This window comes from Macrosteles quadrilineatus, unplaced genomic scaffold, assembly GCF_028750875.1.
Source record: "Macrosteles quadrilineatus isolate MER2022 unplaced genomic scaffold, UCM_ALF_1.0 Scaffold_7__1_contigs__length_78375512, whole genome shotgun sequence".
Lineage (NCBI taxonomy): Eukaryota > Metazoa > Arthropoda > Insecta > Hemiptera > Cicadellidae > Macrosteles > Macrosteles quadrilineatus.
Genome location: NW_026542600.1, coordinates 26305570 through 26327959, shown reverse-complemented (window position 1 = coordinate 26327959; position 22390 = coordinate 26305570). Strand labels below are relative to the sequence as shown.

General features: G+C 34.9%; 1 protein-coding gene across 1 annotated transcript in view; it reads right to left on the bottom strand.

The window, feature by feature from the left end:
* LOC128998182 (NPC intracellular cholesterol transporter 1-like) overlaps positions 1–22390 on the bottom strand; it is a 51632-nt gene that overhangs the window by 22814 nt on the left and 6428 nt on the right. Inside the window, exons 2-9 of the mRNA XM_054424197.1 lie at positions 18065–18311; positions 13252–13322; positions 12329–12610; positions 11466–11637; positions 8237–8346; positions 4590–4710; positions 3091–3281; positions 2467–2572 (exon numbers count right to left, since the gene is read on the bottom strand). Coding sequence (XP_054280172.1) covers positions 2467–2572; positions 3091–3281; positions 4590–4710; positions 8237–8346; positions 11466–11637; positions 12329–12610; positions 13252–13322; positions 18065–18311 — 1300 coding nt within the window. The remainder of the gene's footprint in view (positions 1–2466; positions 2573–3090; positions 3282–4589; positions 4711–8236; positions 8347–11465; positions 11638–12328; positions 12611–13251; positions 13323–18064; positions 18312–22390) is intronic.

Here is a 22390-nt window from a genome sequence, read left to right as displayed (position 1 = left end):
TGCAAGCGGTTCAAGAGATCGAGCACAAAGTTGGAAAAGCCAGCTCTAGCCTAGCTTTTATGATCCTGATCATAAAACGTGTCTGTAAAGTTTGCGCCATTGAAAAATTCACGCTTTTGACAAGATCGCAGATGACATCGATAACGTTTCCGTGTTTGCAAGAGACAACGAATATCTCTACAATCCGCGGGAGATACTCAGGATTTCGCCGCGGTCGAGGAAGACATTGATAACGTTTTCGTGACTGCGGGAGACGACAATCACAATAAGAGTGATCGAGAATCTCTTGCCAGTTACAGGCCTGTCTCCATAATGTCTGTAATGGGAAAAGTTTTAAAAGCCATAATACCAGCCCAACTGACACAGTATTTGGAGATGAACAGCTTGGTATCAGATGGGCAGTATGGTTTCGGAAAAGGTGAGATTAAGAGATTTGCTGACTTGGTTGGTGAAGCATTTGAGGTGGGTAACACGATAACTCTTACTACGTTTGACTCGAGTCATGTTTTCATTTGTGTTAACCACAATCTTCTACATGGGAAATTAAGGAGTTTGGGAGTAGACAGCGTGGCGCTGAGGACGGTTGACTCCTATCTAGTTGGAAGGCTTCAGGTTTTCTCCGTGGAGGGTGCAACAGCCAAGCCAAAGAGTGTAAAATACAGTGTTCCTCAAGGATCGATTGTAGGTCCGTTGCTATTCCTGGTAATGATTGATGACCTTGATAGAGATGCTTGATGGTGGTGGTGCTTTTTGCCGACGACAAAACCCTGGTGTCACAGGGACCCCAAGTTGAGCTGTCCACCGCAGATGCCAACCAACATCATATTTTGAAATGGACATATAAATACAATTTTAAAAACTAAAATTAATGGTGGAGATTGCTGTTGGTGGATTCCTTTAAAATTATTTTGATTTGTAATTTGCTCTTGGGACTTAAAGTGTTCACCATTTTATTAATAGTTTGTGGTGCAGTTTGTCCAGTGACTACCACAGTTAGTCCCCTGTATTACAGGATCTTGCAGATTAAGGTTGGCTTAAAGTGTGATCTAAGTTGCCAGTGCAAGTACAGAAGTTTAGTTTTCCCTTTTTCAGTTTCAGTAGAAGTTAATTTTCTTTTGAATGTTCATTTTTGTTTCTCTGGCAACTTCAGATATTTTTATCATATCTCAGACTCTGTGGGACCTAGGTTAGGTTTGTCTAACCTTTTCAGGATCCCATGTGTAACCCTGAAGGTAAGAAGGGTGGTCCTACTTTTAGCGAATTTCCCATATAGGGAGTAAGCTATTACCGTAGTACTCATGGTAAGACCTCAACCCAAGACCGATTTACTTTTTCTTTTTGAGGTCCCTAGAGGCCAAAAACACCAACTGTTCAAATATATATATATATATATATATGTGTGTGTGTGTATCCGTTAGCATGATAACTCAAGCAAAAATGATCAGATTTTGATGAAATTTGGTATAAACGTGTAAACCTACATTTATTCAAACAAACAAGTTCGCGAACCAGCATGATCCGACCAAGAGAACAGGGTTTTTTGCGGTTTTGTTGGGTTAAAAATTTGTTTTCCTCATTTTTGACCCTAAAACCATAAAATTTAACAATTTCTTTCCAAACCTTTTTGTAGAGCTTAAAAAAATAAAATAATTTAGTATATTGAAGCGTTATTATGCGCCTAATGGTAACGGAGAAAATTCCAAAAAAATTTAAATTTAAAATGCCCATGTTATTCTTATTGTTTGCTTGATAATGCACACTATTTAAATAAGGATATTTTTAAAGATACATTTTAGTGTAGATCCATTTAGGCAAATGGAAATTCGCTTAGTCTGCAGGTTTGGGTATTTATTTTTTAGTAGTGAACCCCACAGAACCAAAACTAAACTATAGGCCCCCACCAAACCCATTGACTAGGGCGGTGAAGATATGTAGTGTCTAGTGACACTGTATTTTATCCTGGGCTCTGTTTAACTAAGACTACTAGTTCTTAAGACTATCCAAATCAATATTGACCTCTGAAGTATCCTAGCAACCAGACTCAAATGATTCTTGGGACTCCATTGATCGTTTAGGTGGCTTAATTTTTTGTGCTATTCTACATATTTTCTCCGGCAGGAAGTTTGTGTCACATAATAAGTATCTATCAAGTTTCACTATGTTAAACATTAGGGCATTTTTCATTCAGCAGACTATGCAACAAGCAATTTCCCTGATGAAGTAAGTACTTTAGCATAGTCCCAATCTATTGTTGAGATGATGTAATGATATGGGGTTTGTCCGTGAGAGGAGCAAGAGAGAGTTACATCTTTAATTACTGCCAAGCCTAGACTGCATCACAGTTGGCTTTCCTAGGTAAGGACTGAATCAGAGGGAATCAAGAGAGTTCCTCAGGACTGATTGTTCTTGTAAACCTTATGTCACCTGATAAACCTAATTGTAATATAAAATATTTAATAAGCTTACTGTTGTTCCACCTATAGTGGAAGCCACAATGTCAGTGAATGAAGTAACAGTGATCGAAACTCCAGCATGTCTCAAAGCCAGACCTATCTGTACTGGAAGACTGTTCCTGGAATGAGATGCAAATATTTAGCACAAGTCTTTTTACAGAATCAATCATAAATATGTCAGTGATCACTTTGTGAAATTCAAAAATTCACATAAACGATGCCTAAAAATCAAATTAAGCATGACAACCACATGACTATTCAAAAGAACTCACTTTTCATCTTACAATTCACATCAACTGGCATACATATACCATTCATAAACTTGTACACACATGGGAACAAGTCATATATATCACTTCATGAATATATTTATATTTCTTCTTAAGCGCAGCTTTCAAATAAGATTTGAACCACCATCTTCTTTTCTTGCAAGAATTTTAGCACAAATTTTCATTTTTGAGTTTACTAGCCATCATGAAACTAATGAGTGAATAAAACTAATTAGATTAGGGGTTTTAGAGCTTTACTCAATTTTTATTATCAAAGGAACTTAAAAATCACAGGATATATGTGAACCACTCATAACATCATATACAGTGACAATTTATCAAAAGTGTGTCTTTACTACTGAACTTGCCTTTTCTGTTTGTCAGTGAGATGGTTTCTACAAGCCATTATGACAAACATATCATCCACTCCTATTCCCATCAGCAGGAATGGAAGTGACGTGTGGACAGGGCCGTAAAAGATACCAAGTGCCGAACACAGACCACACGCAGACAGAAATGCTAAGCCCACACAAGCCATACCTGCTGCGGCTGGGATAACCTAAACAGACAAACATTACATTATCCATAAGATAAGCCTAAATTATCCTAAAGGGTTTACAGGAAAGAAAGTGACGTGGAGGTAAGATCGTAGAGTATATTTAGTATGCATCAGAATACAATACATCTCAAAATAATCAAAATTTACAGTTACGGTTAACTTGTTTAAGATAAAGCTTATTGTTTTTTTCAAAGAGGCTAAGTTATATTAACATTTAATTTGATTTTAAATAACTTTATATGAAAATAAACAAATATATGCCTAGTCAAATCTCCATTATCCTACCTAAACGGGCAGCGGCAAACTCGAAAAAGCAGGAAGGTCAAATGACATGGAATGTCAGCAAGTTTATAATCATCAAACCAGTTTTTTGGCTGTAGTAGCTATTTAAGGGTTTAAGTTTTTTTAAATTGAAATCACTAAAGTTTTAAGCGTTTAAAGTTTAAGTTTTTAGTGAGTTCACTAAGGTTTTAAGTTTAAGTGATTATCACTAAAGTTTTAAACTTGTGAACTGAACTGAGTTTGAGATTCGAGTTGCACATTCATTCAGCACTATTTATGTTGCTTCTGTATTTCCATAGTTCATACAAAGCAAAGTCAAATAAATAACTGTTTGAATTAAATAAAATAATCTTCTAGCTTGTAACTATTATTATAATTATTAATAATCAACCTCATATAAAGAAAGGATGGTTTTAAGGTAGTGAATTTTGTTAAGTCCAAATAAATCATATTTGATCCAGTCTTCTGCTTGAAGATGGTGGAGCAATTATTGGTGTCTATGTTTGCACCACTCTATCAGCTGACGATAATTACACAACTTAACCTACTAACACAGAAATTATCATCTTATAGCCTACTACTACTATTGATAATATTTCATGATAAATATGCCCTTTTAAATAGCCTAAGTGAAAAATAATCATCATGGTTGACAACTTGAATTTTAAACCAGTGGAACTGACATTTGACATTAAATACCAACCCATCACTAGAATATACTTAAAAGAGTATGAGAAGGATGAGTACTAAACTGATCAAAATTGTATTTCTGATTATTTTATTTAAAAAAAACCAATATATAATTTCCACTCTAGTAAATCTACTGAAACTTACACTGCCCCAGTGATATTGAAGATTTTGTAATTTAATATAACATATAACATAATCCTACAAATAAACTGCTTGGTTTGAATGATTAATCAAATTCATAATTGGTTTTATTGCTGTTTAAGCATTAAAATTAGAGCATTTAATAAAATTAATATTGCAAAATTAATTAAAAAAATATTATTGAAATATACTTACCCTTGCTTCCAAACATGACACTTTTGACAGCACAAAAAGGACAAAAAAGAAGGTGAGAAACACTCCACAAGCTATCTTGAGTATATCTTGGAACATAGCTGCACTGCTTATATCGCCAAAACTGAAAAAAGGTTCTTTCTTGGATTTCAAATTATCTGTAATGGAAAGATTTTGAGAAAAAGTTAGAATATTGCCTCAACTATTAAGTGAATTTTTGTGCCATCAAAGGTTACTAATGACAATGACTTAAAGAACAAGAAACTAGCTAAAATATATAAAGTGGGTGTATTGTCCCAATTTGTATTGACAAATGAGTAATTAATTAACAGATAATTAATTACTCTTTGTAGTGATTTTTTTCATTAAGTAATCTGAAACACGCTCACAACAGTTATTTGTGTTACTAGTGTGCGGAAAGGCACTTTGCGCTCGCATTACACATTGTATTTTTCCTACAGTTACCGTACTATAAAGCATATAAATAATTAGTCTGTCAGACACAAAACAACACATTTTAAGTTAGGTTAAATCCAAGCGTTAAACGAAAATAGAATTATGTTAACATGAAACAACAGGTTAACACGTTCGCTGCTTTGTATATTTTCGTGCATTATTCTAATGGTGCGATACGAGACCCCGAGGTAGGTTAATTTTTAATCTGGTGTTATATGGTACTAATAATTGTTCTGTTGAGGTGGATGATAGTTGGATCTGTTTTGCATAAATTATGGTTTCATAAAATGTAAATACTATAAAGTGTTAATGTATTTGTAATCCACAAGAGATGCTCTTGACTGGCTATTTCTTTTTAAGATTATTCATCACCCTAATAGCTTTTTTCTTCTTAATGAGTACTTTATCTAAATTAGTTTTTGTTGTTGCTCCATATACAGTAGACTCCCTATTATCCGGACACCTTTTAACCGGACAATTTTTATCAGCACATTGGTTTAACCGGACAAGATCGGCAGGAAGTGTGCAGTACTGAAACGACTGTTCTCGTGGGAAAGATTTGAGACCAGTGATCACGTGTCTAAATACAATGCTCTCCTCAATTTAAGTCCACACACACACAGTAAACAGTCCGTTTTAACGAGTTTTCGGGGACGTCGATTTAACTGGAAAAACCGTTATCCAGACTGGCCTCGGTCCCGAGGAGTCTGGTTAAGAGGGAGTCTACTGTAGAACAATTCCATATGAAATATGCAAATGTATTGAGAAATAAACAACTCTCAGAGTGTCTGAACAGCGTATTCTGGATATATGTTGCAGAGCATGGATACTGGTCACCGGAAGATACCTTTTTAGTCACATAATTTACATGGCCCTCCCAAGATAGATATTTATCAATAATTAGTCAAAGAAATTTTGTTTGCTCTACTTGTCTTATTCTTTCTGATTTCACACAAATGTTTGGTTCAAAATTTTGTCTACGTTGTTTAGTGGAAAATTATAGAACATTTGATTTTACAGTATTAATAAGATTATTTTGGTCAAGGAATTCTTTAGTGGATAAGATTATTTTGGTCAAGGAATTCTTTAGTGGATAAAAGACTCTCCTGAGAAAACGTTTCAATCTGTTGTTGTGATTTTCCCGGAATGGTTTGCTAATGAATAATTTAAAAAAATGTATAATGCATTTTAAAGTAAGACATTTTTCAAATTCTGACTTTTTATCTGACAAAATATTAAACTTGGCGTTGGCAGATATTCATAAAGTTTTAGGCATTCATGTTGGCTGAAAATTAAAAAAGGACGAGCATATTCAATTTTTAACAAAAAAGCTTAGCGCTTTTCGTTTTGCATTAAGTGTAGTTAATGATACAACATCTACTGATATTTGTAAACTAGTATAATAGCTATTCGCGATGGCGGTGGATAGGGTGGAGAAGTCAGTTTCTTGTGCGGAATGCAATAAACGAAGATGATTCAGCGCTCGGATGTGAGGGACTTTGTGAAAATTGGTTCCATATTAAGTACTTAAGCTTTTCCAAGAAGAATTATGATAAACTTGTAACTTTGGGTGATGATTCAATGTGGTGCTGCTCACCCTGCAGAAGTGAGGTTAAGTCCATGCTAAAATCACGCCATGAGCAACGAAGTATTGGAAATACCTGACGTAAGTGAGAACTCCAACCAAACCGATTAAAACACGATACTTAAAAAGATAAAATTCTTAAAAGCAAATTTATGCAACTTGAACGTAATTTGTTAAATGTGTTAAGGGCAAGGAATGGCTATGCGGAAAATGACGTCTTCCCATCATCTGCTGTATGTACAATTCCTATTCCTATAGAAAAAAAACAATGTCGTAATCTGTTGTTAACAGACAAGGAAAGTGGATTTGGGAAACAGGAACAATCAAAAGGTACATAAACCAGGAATTGCTTTACGCGGCAAATTTGAGCTTGCCTTACCTTTAAAAACAAACACAAAAAAAAGGCCGGAAACGAAACTGTAGAAACAGCGGAACGGGTGAAAACGGTAATTGAAGTGGAGTTGGTAATTGAAGTGGAGTCAAATGATGGGAATGAACCCGGAAATATTGCAACACATTGTGAGTAGTGGAAGTATTGGAAAAATTGATTTTGCAAGTAAATCAGATCACAACACCATCAAAGGAGTGGAGAAGTGGAGTTCAGAAGTGGGGCGAAAGAAAACTAAGCCTAACTCCATGTCAGGGAAACATTCTGAACGGGATATAGGCCAACGAATCTTTGTTGGTTCAGCAAACCCTAGTGAGGGAGTGTCTGAGGTAACCGTTGTGGAGAAGCACTCTTGGATATTTGTCTCACGTTTGTCAATGAATTTAACACACAACAGTATAGTAGAATATATTAAAGGCATTTGTGGGAATATTCCTGTCTCAGGTGAGGAATTAAAAACTTAATTCCCGGGCTACAAATCATTCAAAGTCAAGGTACCTTGGCACTGCAAGGACAAGATCCTGAGTGCTGAGGCGTGGCTTAGAGGTGTGCTGGTCAGCAAATTTTTATTCCTAAGAAGAAAGTCTGGTGACTAACCCTCCCATACCAGCCAAGGAGGAACTGGCTCCTGGTGGAGGCCTACATTACATGGTGTGGAAGACCCTAAATCGAATTAGGGTCGAGGTACCAAAATGCAAGACAAACATGCAGAAATGGGGTCTCTTACCAGACGAAGAAAACATCTTGTGCGCGTGTGGTGCTGTTCAGAATCCTGCCCATCTGCCCACGCCTAGACCAGTCTTGCACATAGATGATCTTTTACATGCGAATGACAAAGCCATATCGGTAGCTAATTTTTGGAAAAGCGAAGTCTGATTTCCGGACTCGGAAAGTAAGTAAGTCTGGTATTTTTTAGGAGAAGCCTCAAGAACGTAAGAAGTAAGGTAGGCCTAGGCCTAGGCCCTGCTCTTGACCAACCCCCTGTACATAATTTCAGTGTCTCTTATTTGAACGTACAATGCCTTTGGACCAAATGGGATCTGTTGTTGTTATTTGATGAACTGAAGCATTGATGCTTTCTTGAAACAGCTCAACCAGTGTCTGGATTTTGTCACTAAAGTGAACAAACCTACCATCATTGGAGGGGACTTAAACGTACACCTAAACTCCAGATCATCTGAAGAATTTAAACTATTTTGTTATTGAAATGAGGAATGTTACCTTCTGCTGGCCTCATAAAAGACTTCAGTGCCATTTTCTGTGTTCATTGATGAAACGTTCTCCATTGTGTCTAGAAAACTTTGCTCCCAAATCATTCCTTGTCCTGTAGCCTGTATAAAACCAACAAGTAATAACATTTATTTCTATTAATACACTTATTGTTGCAGAATAAGGCAAAACTAGTCAGGTTGCACCTCATTTTACAACAAAAAATTGTGATATTTCAGTTAAAAACCGATCTTTTTGTACTTGGTGTCGTTTAATAGGAAATTTCAAATTCTAAATAAAAGTGTATTCAAATTTTTTCATAATATCAGCCATTTTTTGTAATTTGCATCTAAAAAAATGGCTGCCATTTTGTAAATTTTAATCAAAACAAAACCAAGTAATTTCTTTGTCTAATATGGGTATATTCTATCTTAACATACATACCATATTTCAAAAAGATTGGTTGAATCAATCCAAAGATAAAAATATTCAAGTAAAAAATACAAAATGGCAGATATAATAAAGTAATTTCTTCAATAATGTAATTTTGTGGAAAAATAATATCTTGATTTGTTAATGCCCGTCACCAGTTGATGGAGGTAAATAAGGAAAGGTGTTTTTATACGTAAAATGTGCTTAAGAGGTGGAGGGAGTTTTGAGATGGTTGTTCCTCAAGTTTAGTTTCAGTCATAGATTTAAGTTTGGAAAATTTGCATTTGTTTGGCGGTGTGACTGAACAAGAAATTTTCAAACTGACTGTGGACATTTGTAAGACAACCAATAACAACGGCGAACCCTGCTATTCTTCAACACACTAATCCGCAAGCAAAGTTTTTACTTTAATATTCCCATCAAACATTTTGCTACAAAAATATTTGAGTTCCACAAAAAGACAAAAGCTAAAATCATGATTGTAGTAAGCAATGAATCGTCTACCATTGTTCTAAGAGGAGGTCTTTCTTATTTCGAGTTTGTTGGAAGGATTAGAAAACATCTAGGCAACCTGGTGAGGACTTTCTATGTCGCTGGAAAAAAATTCGCATCAGCGTCAACCCTAAACAAAACCACAAGTGACAGTGGAGAAGGTCCTGTATCATTCAATAGTAATGTAAATAGTAGCAGTAGTGAACATGTATCCCAACTTGACTCCAATCCCACCCTGACTCCCCTCACTTTAAACTGTCTACACCCACTTATCAACCTAACAACCTAGATAAGTTGGAAAGTAAGAGTTATCAGAGTAATGTGAACTTAAATATTCAAGGCGGAATTGCTAATAAGCTCAATAATCTTAATGTCATTTTACAGAACACAAATATAAATGTTGTCTTGTAGAGCATTGGCTAAAACCTGATCACATAGCTGTTCTTAACGCCTTAAATTCTTTTAGCTTAGCTTTTTTTACCGTAGAAAAGAAGGTTTACATGGTGGATCTTGTAATTTGGTTAGATTTGATGCATTAGTTAAGGATAGAACTGCTCCACTGTACGGTCTCCGTTCCAAATTGGCCATATTAATTCCTTGGAAATGGTAAAAAAGCGTTTCCTTCGCCTGGTTGGTGTTCGAGCAGGGATTTGCTATACAGATGTAAATACTGATCTGGTTGCAGCTCAAATACAATTGCTGCCCCTTTCATCAAGACGAACATTGGTCCTGTTTTTCCTGTACAAAATTGTCAATTACCTGGTGGACTACCTCGAGATTCTTCAATTGTTGAACTTTCAGGTTCCTCAGAGAACACGGCTACAGAACGTCTTTGCCAAGCTGCACTACCCTACCTCATACATGTACCAGAGTCCTGTACCTCATCTTATGCGTCTCGGAAACAACGCCCACCTGGAGTTCTTCGGAGTTGGTCATGCTGCCTTCAGAAGAGATGCATTTTTGAGTGTTGTGAACCATGCATGTAGTGAGTCAACGCAGTGTGCACCTTGTGTTTTATTTATGATCAAGCTTGGTTAAATTATAAATTATCTCTCGTTCATGTTGATCCTGTTCTTGTGGTCAGAGTCTACTTGTTACTATTGTATGCACTATTTATTAGTGTTGTTATTATGTCTTGTTTATTATGTATCGTATGCATCTTGTGTCTCATTTCAGTTGTATGTCTTTGCTCCTAAACCACCTGTAATTTTTCTTGTAATGCTAGCTTCTTTCTTTTTTTTAACTCTTTTATAAATGATGTATTGATTTAATTTTAGTAATTTTATGTGGTCTTTTTAGTCTTAAGTTTTGTTTTTAGTTTTAGTACTCTACTTTATGACAATTTCACCTGTTACGTCAGCTTTGCTGAATTTTGTAATGTGAAAATAAAGGATTGACTATTAATGACTGTCTTGCAGAGAACTGGAAGGGAACCTGCAATCGGCTTATATCAGGTAAATGTGTACAACCTTTAGCAAACTCCCTATGTATGTACTTTTCTACCAAACAGTCAATAAGAGATAATGCAAATGTGGTAGGTATTTTCAAGCAGGATAGTAAAAACAAAAACATTAATTTCTATTCTGTACTTTTTCTAAACACGTCTACCAACTGGCAATAGATTTCAATGAGGGTTGACCCCCTTCCAACATAAACCCATTCAATTAACACGAGGAGTGTGGTTTTCCCCATACAATTATTGGTTGGGACTTACTTTACATAGGGGTGGAACTAGAGGGAAGTAAAAACACAGCACAGGTTTCACATTTGAAATAGCTAGATTTCCTGCGGCTAGATATTGGTGGAGATCTTAATTTATAGACAGCCCTAGTATCTTTATTAAATATGGGAGTTTTGAAATGTTATTGTAGACTTTAAAAGTTTTACCAAAGCTATAGTTGTTTGTCCTAACAGCTATTCTGAGTATACATGAGTCAATCAATTTTCGGCTTGGGTCTAAGTATAAATTTATCCTCATTATAAACTTGCTTGAACAAATACTTAACAAAGAAGCATAACATTTGCTTAGTCTGAATGTTTGATTTATTTGATATATTTTTATTTGAATGTTTTTGCTAATTTAGAGTCTCGATTGATCGGCCCCTTTGTTTTTGTCATAATGCATTTTCCAGAAAATGTTAATCCTTACACAATTATTATTGAGTTTCTATTATTCATCTATCTTGTTATCCGTCCTGGTTCCAGGTAAACAGGGGATGTTAATACAGTTTTCACTGTGTTGCAAAGTTTCTATTCATGTGAGCCAGACTGTCATGATTACCACTTTATCTTTACTGCTATTGTAAGGAAATCTCACCCAGTCTGCTGTGCCACCATCATTGCCGACCAACTCCATATCAACAGCAGAGAAGTTAACATGCACCATCCACTGACTTAGTACAGATGAGGCAGAAACTATGATACCTGACTCATTGCGCACTATCCCTCCAAGAAGATGTGTGTACTCCATACTGAGCCCCAGAACTGGACTGTAACAATTCATCTTGATAAGAAAAGAATTATTCAGATAACTTTTTAAAAACACAATTATAAAATAAGAAAAATTCAAAGCATCGCATATTAATATTTAACAAAAACATGAACTGTTAAAATTTGTAATTTCTTAAAATGTTCTTTTGCCGAATCATCTCGTTTAAGTTTGAGCATAATTCTGATAGCCTCTTTTTGCTGTTTCAAAATGCTATCCATATTTTTTTATTTTTTTTGACCCATACAATGCTAAACGGATTGAAAGATGAGAGTGAATATGAGCAAAATATATACTTTTTAGGGTTTTCAAATCACAATAACACATGTTTGATAATGCAAAGATTCCAGAGTTAACTTTGATTAAAACTTTCTGTGTGTGTGTTTATCCCAATTCAAGTTTCCATCAATTGTTAAACCCAAAAAGTTGATTTGATTTTTCCTTTTGAATGTTATTTGAGTTGTAAGTTATTGCTGGTTCTTTTGTGATTTTGTTCTGTGCTGTTTTAAAATTTATAAATTTAGTTTGATGTGAATTTAATAATAAGTTATGATTGTAGGAATAGTTTCCAATATTATCTAATTCTACATAATGTAAACTTACTTTATTACTTTATTTAAAATCTTAACTTACTTTATAAAAAAAAAAACTATCAATTAAAAAACAAATAGAATAGCACCATGAAGACTCACCTAATTGTTGTCTGATTGAGGGCAAATATTATGTCTTCTTTAGTTATACTTTCGATTTCTTGTTCATCGTACTTCCAAAATTCTAGAATGCTATGCTCATAACAGCCTGTACTAAAACTGCTGACAATAGTGCAGAAAAGGGTTTTTGGGAGATGTACACTGGGCTCAAAATCAAACAAACCACCTCCAACGTCCAAGTGGCTGTCTTCATCTTCTAGGTCATCGGTAAGGTAGACGTTTGAACTTCTTCTTCGTCGTTTGTTTATCTGAACAACTGGGACCCTAGAAAATTGCTGACAAATTATACATATAATATGTAACAATTAGTAATTGATTTACCACAATTTTATAGAATGCCAGAAAGTGATCCAAGTTCAGAAAGGTGTATAAAATATCCTTAAGCTTGACAGACTTGTATTTTTCATTGCACAAATAATTACTGTAACTAATTTCTATGCAGTGAAAATAATGTTTGTAGGGTACAGAAGGTAATAATGTAGTTGCATTAAATATAACTAATATTTTAGCTTGTTAAATGTACACTGTGTTTAGGAATAATATTGTTTTGTTTACTATTTTATTTTAGCTAGGAAATAGTTTTAAAATATAGCATTTTAAACATAAACATTCTTTTTTAATGTTTGTTTGTGGATATATTTTACATGTTCTTTGTGTTAAATAAATGAGGAATTGTTTGATTTGATTAGTTGTGCATAATATGTTTTTAGATATAAGATAAATAAGCAATTTGTAAAATCTGGAAGACAAGGATCATCTTGGGTAAGGAACTTTGTTTATTTAGTACTTTTATGTAAACTTGCATTGGAATGTTGTGTTGTACTTGTACTTCAGCCTGGTTTACAAGTAAAAATGATTATATGGAAATGGTTTCATTATTGTATATTTGTTATTTACAACCTTACCTGAAGCAGACATCCTCCCATGTAACATTCTTTTGTGAGCTTCCTACCACCTGATTCCTGATTTTGACTAACTGAAAACATTCACATCTGTTACAGCAAAAATACAGTCTTAACCCTATAAAACATGTTAAATCAAATGTATACAACAATTTAAAAAAATATATTTAAAAACACAAGTGTTACAGGTCTGTTCCAGAGATTTTTATTAGATTTTGCAAATATTTGTACATTTTACTTGCTTTTCAACAACATAAGTTTGGGCATTGTACAATTGAATATTGTTGTACTTATATTTTCCCTCAGTAACTTAACACATTCACTGCAGCCCATCAATGGCAGCGTATCCCCGGTGCGGCTTAGCATCAAACGAAACCGATAGCCGGATGATTGGCTTTCAAATTTCGGTCTGACAAAAAGCAAATAACGTGTGGTAATGTATTGCATTACGACTAGAGTCGACGTAGTTTGCTACACCCACAGATAGCAGCACTGATTGGAACGTAGCCGGTTTTATTGTATTGCCAATTGGAGGGAGAAAGACAGGACCAAGCTGATTTCTAAGCTTGCCAGACGGAGATTTTACGGGGAAATTTACTAGCAATCTAAACCACAACAAAACGCATGTCACACACTACACGCTAACACCATAGGTCCGTCTTCGACCGACGCTAGGCACAAACTGAGCAACATTTCATTTAGTGAGTCGGTGGCTCAGTCGGTAGCGTCGCAGACTTCGGGCTCAAGGCAGCGATGTCATGGGTTCGGATCCTGGTCACTGCCACTAAAATTTATCAGTACAGTTCACCTTTGTACTGTACCGGCTCACTCCTTGCTTTGCTGTAAACGTTCCACGCATGGGCGGTTAGTCTATGTGGACGGGCAAATGCAAGGTTAAAAGAGGCCACCAAACTCTTAAAAAAAAAAAAAAAAAAAAAAAACAGATTGATGCACTGCAATGTGGGTATGGGTGGGTCAGAACTGACCGTGTGACGGTTGCGATGACCGTGGGTCACGCAGGCGAGCGGGGCCACCTAGAGGGGCACCGCGGCTTTGGAAGGTATTATTTAATATACAACTCGTACTATTACTACTTTTACGTCTGGCATGTGACTTGTTGGCAATAATGCGAGTCTGAGACACACACACTGCGTATTCTTCCACACGCCCCACCTACACTTGTTTGTTTCTAACCTCAAAGCTCAAACTCTTACGTCAACTCATAGTCGTTTCGTGATATACGTTGTGAGTCGCAAATTCAATGTTTTTAGTAATTTAGTTCAGTGTAGTTGCTACGTTTATAAAAAATACTTGCAAAACGTTCGATACTGATATATTGGGCGTTGGGTCTATTGACGTAAACCCCCCTTTTTTGGGGAGGGGGCGAAAATTTAAATCTCGCCCCGGGTGTCTATTACTCTCAGGGTGGCCCTGTTGGTCAATATCATAACATGTTAAATAGTATCCGTTTGGGAAGTATATAATAAAAAAGTATATAAAAAGTATATAAGTATAAAATTGGGAAGTATATAAAAAAGTGTAATCACTTTTTTCATTGGTATTTTACTGTTCTTTGTTGCATGTGTTTTTTACAGTTAAGTTATATAAAAAAAAAAAATAATAACCTCTGTTATTGTTGTAATCTTAGATAACATTATTATTTTTGTTGTATTTGTGTATTGTATCAATAGTGAATAGACTGAATAGACTCTGCCAGTAACAACATCGTAAAATTGCATGTAGGCCTACCTAAAGATTTCCTCGCACGTGCGTGTGCACAAGTGGATGTGAAATATTTAGCATGATGTTGCATGAAATAAAGGTTTTTGAATTGAATTGAATTGAATAATATAGTTTCCTCTTTGTAACTAGACTTAAAGCTAAATTTATGGATGAATTACAGACACAACTATTTTCAGCAAATTTGTGGAGCTATCATCAGGCGGTAAAAAAGGGAGTTTTACTTCTTCATATGAAGAGTGTCACATTTAACACGTAAAAATAAAGAGGACACAAACACGGAACACATTTCTGCAAACTGAACAGTCATCATAACAGACAACGCTAACCCGACGAAGTTTTAAGTCCAGAAACATATCCATAGTACACCATCATAAGAGTGGAAATATCTACTGATATGGATAGATCAGGTATTGTAATATCTGTTATGTTTATTATATCTGGTGTAAAATCGCATTGATAGTTTGTGATCAATAACAGCATATTGTTAGTGATGCTACACATTTTTTCTGGAAATTCTCTGGTTTTTTATAAACAAGTGGCATTACAAAATAAATAGATAGTTGGGTGGAAGAATACATAGTTCTAAGTGAAGAATCTTGAACATCTTGAACATTTTAATTGACTTGGGAAAAGTTACCAGAATATAATTCTATGGCAAATCAGGTATTGATTAATTTGCATAGGAGACTTGTTAGCAAATTTCCCTATAGGGAAGTAGCTATTACCGTATGTCTCATGGTAAGAATTAAGCCTGGAACGGATTTACTTTTTCATTTTGATGTCCCCTGGGGCCAAAAACACCATTTGTTCAAGTTTTTATATATGCATATACAGGGTGTTCAAAAAGGCTGGGGACATATTTAACCTAGTGATTCCTTGGGTCAAAATAAAGAGAAGTCGAGAATAACATGTTTCCCAAAACCGCTTCCTAACCAGATATCCGCCATTTTGTATTTTTTGCATAAACATTTTTATCTTTTAATATTTTTAACCGATCTTCATGAAACTTTTAAGTAATGTATGTGAAGGTAGAAGAGACCCATGTTAGAAAAAAGATTATTTTGATTCAACCTAAAATTTCAAAATGGCGGCCATTTAAAATTTTTAAACTTAAATTAATTTCAAATGGCTGGTTTTATGAAAAAATGTCAAGAACACTTTTATTTAGCATTTTTATTCATCTATCAAACGATACCAAATTCAAAAATATTGAATGAGAAATATTTAGCTGAAATATTACGATTTTTATTTGTAAAATGGGGCAAACCTGACTAGCTTCTGCCTTATTCTACCCTAACTAAAAATCGTAATATCATGGAATATTATAGTATGTTACTCTTGATTTTCAGTATATCGGTTTTTTTGTCCTAGGACGCTAGGCAGGAGCCCGGAATTGTTTTTAACATTACTTCAGGCTAGACCTAGGGGTTGCGGCATTATTACATAGATAAAATCCATAGGTGATTTGGCGGAATTCGAGCCCGGGACCTCTGGAACCGAAGTCCCGCGCCCTAAACTCAAACTCAAACTCTTTATTTGCCATAAAAAACATTACAAATTTGAGCATAGCTCATGTAACAGATGGCATGTCAATTATAACTAGAGTGTAAATTAATTATTACAATTAATTACAATTACAATTATTACAATTAATTATTTAAAAATCAAATATAATGGATAGTCTAACAAAAATGAGAATATATACAGTACAACACCCCTGACTCAGACAGATGTGCTCATTTAAAAACAAAATCGTCCACTTTATAAGGACATGTTGCAGCTAGATGAGTTTCCAGTTTTTTTAAAAATGTGTTAGTTTTTTTTTCTTTTTTTATCTCTGGTGGAAGGTGATTAAACAGTTTAATTGCCATGTAATATGGACCCTTCTCCAAAAGAGACAATCTATGTTTAGGGTACCGCAGAGTGTCTGTGTTTATTGTACCCTGAGTCCCCAGACTGTTATTTGAAAAATATTGTTGATGTTTTTTAAAGAATTTCAGAACTTCAAAAATATAAAGAGCTGGTACAGTTAATAGTTTAGAATTTTTGAAATATTGTTTACATGATTTTCCAAATTTTAGTTTAAACATTGCTCGAATGGCCTCTTTTTGTAACTTGAATATCTTGTCAATTACTGATGTCCCACCCCAAAGGATGATGCTGTATCTAACAATTGATAAAAAATAACCATGATAAACCTGAAGACATGTCTTTATATCTGAGATGTTGGCAATAGTTCTAATAGCATGAAGAGATTTATTAAGTTTTTTTTTTGTATGGCCAGAATTTGATCATGCCATTTTAAGTTGTCCTGAAGTGTAGAACCTAGAAAGTTCACACTAAGGGAATTTTCACAAAGTTCTTCATTTGGCATGAGGAATTCCTCATTTATTTGTTTGTTTCTATTGTTAGAAGTGAAAGCTAAGATTTTTGTTTTGGAGCAATTCAAACTAAGACAGTTTTTGGATAGCCAGTCAGATATTTCTTGGAGAGTATTTAAAAGCTTTACTTTTGTTATTTGTTTGTTTTGACCCATAATTATTGCTGTAGTGTCGTCTGCAAAAAGGTAAAGTGGAGTATTAATGTTGATTGGCAAATCATTAATGTACAACAGAAACAATACTGGCCCTAAAATAGATCCCTGCGGCACCCCACAGCCTAATCACTAGACCAGCTCGCTTTCCGATATATCAGCCTTAGGAGCTCAAATGATTAAGGTTTTGTATACTAGTGAAGACATTGTTCTCAAAAAAATCATTTGTAACCCTATAACATTTTAGGTAGTAGGTAAATAAGTTTGTTAAATAGTAAAATCCAATAAGGTGCTGACTAGTTGTGTTGCAAGCTTAACATTGTCATACTGCCGTCCCATTAGTCATAGTGCTATTGTTGTTTGTTTTATGATATCCTTGTTTTGTGTCCCCTGTTGCATATTTATTTATTTTGATGTGTGACGTGTTGCATGCTTTGACAATCTTGAGCTTACAACAAAACTACTTGTCACCTTGTTAATGGAAATGTTGACTACAGAGAGAGGTAAGATCATGTAAGGAGTCCAAACAGCTGACTATACCTGCTGCAACACATGGGGTTGAAGTACATCAGGTGCTGTGAGCATCACTGTTTGGATGCGATACCCTTCTCCAAACCCACTCATGAACCAATCTGTGTCCCTCTTAAACTCTGATTCTGGTGGAATCCACAGCTTCATCGGATTTTTTTCTTGGTGGAAATTGAGTAAACCGGTACAGCACGCTAACGTAAGAAGCAACGACAGAGACACAAACTTCCACGGATGGTTTGACACCAAGATTCCATAACTGTAACAAAGATCGTTTCATATTAGGTATAAGCAAAAGAGTCTAAAGTATAGTACATATACATATTAATTCAGATGATCTTTCATTGTATTAATGGATTAATTAATGGAGGAAATAGACAGAAAATAGAAAAAAAAAACATTTTTTAATTTGTAACTGCATATAGTTCTAAAAGTCATGGTTTCATGTCAAGACAATTTCAAAAACTACTCCCGGTGTACATTTTGCATCGTAGCTAATAAAAGAGTAGGTTTAGACAAAAAATGTGAAGAATACATAAGTCGTCAAATTGCATCAACATTCCAAAAAGACCATAAAATATGTGAAAAATATTAATTCTATTATTTCAAAATTTGCGGCCAAAAATGTGTATTTTATGGTCTTTATGGAATGTAGATGCAATTTTAAGACTTATTTTCCCTTAGCATTTTGGCTTGTTTAGGAGCTACATGATGCAAAATGTACACCGGAAGTCATTTTTTCATGGGCTGTAACTAGGCCTAGTAAAAGAGTGGGTTTACAGAACAAGTGTAAAAAATAAAAGTTTTTAAATTGCATGTTCTACCTATTCAAAAACATGAAAAATATATGGGTTTTCCATAGGAAATTTCAAAGTTTGCTGCCATGTTGGAAAATGGCGGCTGAATTTGGAAAAACTAAATTCATATTTTTAACTGCCACAAAAAAGTAAAGGAATGTCATTTAAAGTTTTCTCTAATTCTCTAACGTTTCTGATATCCCAATGGTGGCCTTCTTGAGTTGATCACCCTGTATATGTGTCCGTTAGCACGATAACTCGAGCAAAAATGATTCGATTTTGATTAAGTTTGAGTATAAACGTGTAAACATACATTTATTCGAACAAGTTTGTGAACCAGCATGATCGGACTATGGGAACAGGGGTTTATGGGGGTTTTATGGGGTAAAAATAGGTTTTTTCCATTTTCACCCTAAAAACATAAGGCCCATTCTACACGAACACCCCCTTTAAACCCAGAATGTGTCAGGGCCACACACTTCACAGGGCCCATTGCGTTAAATTGGTTTGTTTACACAAGCGGGATTCACGACCCGGGTGGACGCGTCAGTAGGCAGGAGCCGCGTCAGTTGACGTCGATGTCGGCGTCAATCCCGCATCGGGAATCCCTCCAGCCATTCTACACGTAGCGATATCACCGCGCCCAGGAGCTTACTTCACATGATATTATCCAGTTACGTTTAAGTTGGTCCAACACAGTGCGGTGTAATATTTGATCATAAATGAGACATTAAATTAGTTTTCATATGTTTACATTTTGTATTTCTTTAGTCAAATAATTGGTCAGCTTCAGATAGTAACTTAAGTAATGTGTTTGACATAAAGTAGGCTACATTTAGTTTATTTACATTAATTACAATAGATATTCATTTTTAATACCAAAGTGAATTTAAAAATCACAATATGACAACTAGAATAGGTTCTATAGATAAGCGATTTTGAATAAACAGAAGTTGAAGTAAGCTATATTTCAAAACAATGTGAATAAATAACAAAGAAAAGAACAGCTTGGCCAAAATTAATAGCTTGAGCTTGATAACTCCAAATATAAAAACTAAGCTCCACCCCACCTCATCCCGCGTCTACGCGACGGGGATCCTGCCACGTGTAGTTTGCACAAAATGTTGGTGCGTTCACGCGGGAATCCCGTAGCGGGTTTCACGCTCGTGTAGAATGGGCCTAAAGTTTTGCAATTTCAAACCTAAGTAATTATTAAAATTAATGATATTTAAATAGGAAATAAATCTGAAAATTGTAAGGGAATAATTTAGTGGAATTCCAGCCAGGTAGATGGAAATTCGCTTGGTCTACAGATTTGCTGTGGCGAGGGTATTTTTTATATACAGCATTAAATGTTTCTATTGGTATTAAACGCATATCAAAATTGTGTATGACCAACATTTGTTCTATTAAATTTCTTTTTATCCTCACTTCATTCAGTTATTATATCATACAATCATACTATGCTCAATGATTAAATCCATAGCCCACTTATGGTAATTAATTACCGCAGTTGGTTAATTGTCCATTGCAACAGACTGGATAAAGTAGCCCTGCTAATTTACTACAACTGGCTCTATTAATGATTGAACTAGGGTCACAAATGGAAGCCTAATTGATTAATTAGTCCAAGGAACATCCAGGTTAACTCTGACCTTCAATCGTTGATTAAGTAACTTGAGATATCTTGATAAAGATACCATATTGTTTTGAAATTCTATGTATCTATATGAAAATTGCTCTGTCTAAATTTGTATTGCTCCAATTGATTGAACATTAAATTTTTCAAGGTGCAATTATCTGGATATGAAATAAATTACATTTTTTATGAAGATTATTTGAGTTGGGGTGACATTTAATTTTAAATAACTTCTTGATCAGCAACAAAAAGTAAAGTTGATTTAATTTTAGATAAGCCTATACAAATTTTCTATTGTATGCAAGCACGTTCGTAGTTTTGTATCTTCTTTCAATTTTTAAAATATATTCTTGAGTGTGGCAGATTGCGTGAAAATATAATAATAATATCTATGGTTCTTACCGTCAACGCAATCAGGAGTAATATTCCACTACGGCCGTTTCGGAGATGACTCCATCGTCAGGTGCGTAGTGGTACACTAAACTATAGTCTTGTCACACTTAACACGAGTTTTCTTCATTTGCATTGCGTCAGGGGTTGAATAAATAATACACATATATGTATAGGACGGACACACGAAAACATTTAGAGCACGTGCACGGCTTGAAAACTGACGATCGACTCAAGTCAGTCGGTCGTCAGTTTTCAAGCCGTGCATGTGCTCTAAATGTTTTCATGTATTCGTGTTTTCGTGTGTCCGTCCTGTCCATATATGTGTATTATTTATTCAACCCCTGACGCAATGCAAATGAAGAAAACTCGTGTTAAATGTGACAAGACTATAGTTTAGTGTACCACTACGCACCTGACGATGGAGTCATCTCCGAAACGGCCGTAGTGGAATATTACTCCTGATTGCGTTGACGGTAAGAACCATAGATATTATTATTATAATTTTTAAAAGAATAGGTACGGGAATCACAGGTTAATTTTATCCACGAGAAAACTGATATGATGACTTCCTAACTTGAGCCTAAAATATAAAAAAATCCCTATCTTTTTTACGAAACTGCTTAACAACCTATCGTGGCTTTACTCCTGAAAATTTAAGTTTAACATATGTGTTTAACAAATTAATAAAACCACTGTTCACTTTTCCCTTAGTTAGTTGTATGAAATTCAAAAGTATTCATCTGTTTAAATATAAATTAGGATAGAGACCACTGGGGCAGAGTCCTGAGGAGTTTTTCAAAATTTTATTTCACACAATCCTTCCCGGTGGTCAACTTGTCAAAGTTTCATCAAAATCGGATGACCGGTTTGTTAACACATAAAGTACAAACATACAAACAGACATACAGTGGATTTTATATAGATGTGAAATGACTGGGTTTCTTTTTCCAACAATGAAAATTAAATGTCAGACAGCAATATCAAATTTTTACCTTCTGGTTTGTAGATTGATTTTTATGGGTAGGCCTAATTGTGTTAGTAATTGTTTGTTGTGAATTATCATGTCAGATTTATTTCCTACTAGTGTAAATGTTGCTTGAACTTAAGCAACTGCAAAGTATTACAGGAGTTATTTCAAAACGAATAACAGTCATAATTTCTGTTGAGTTTAAAAGAGTCAACTCAAAGATTATGTAACCAATAGAAATAGAAATACTCACGATGTACATAACAGTACGATATAATTAACATTTCTTGTAAATATTTTATCATTTTTCAAAAGCTGATCGTGTTTTCTATAAATGTTTCCCGACTTATCCAGAGCTGCATAAGGTTGTCCATGTTAATCTTCGTTATTTGTTTATTTATTTAAATGCTACAATACAGACTTATGTCCAATTAAACATAGGGACTTCTTTGTGACGATTTTATTTGCTTCAATTGGCATTCTTTTGGTTAGTTGCTGTAATAACGTCAATTATACGAGGGCGGTTTTTTATGTAAGGGCCG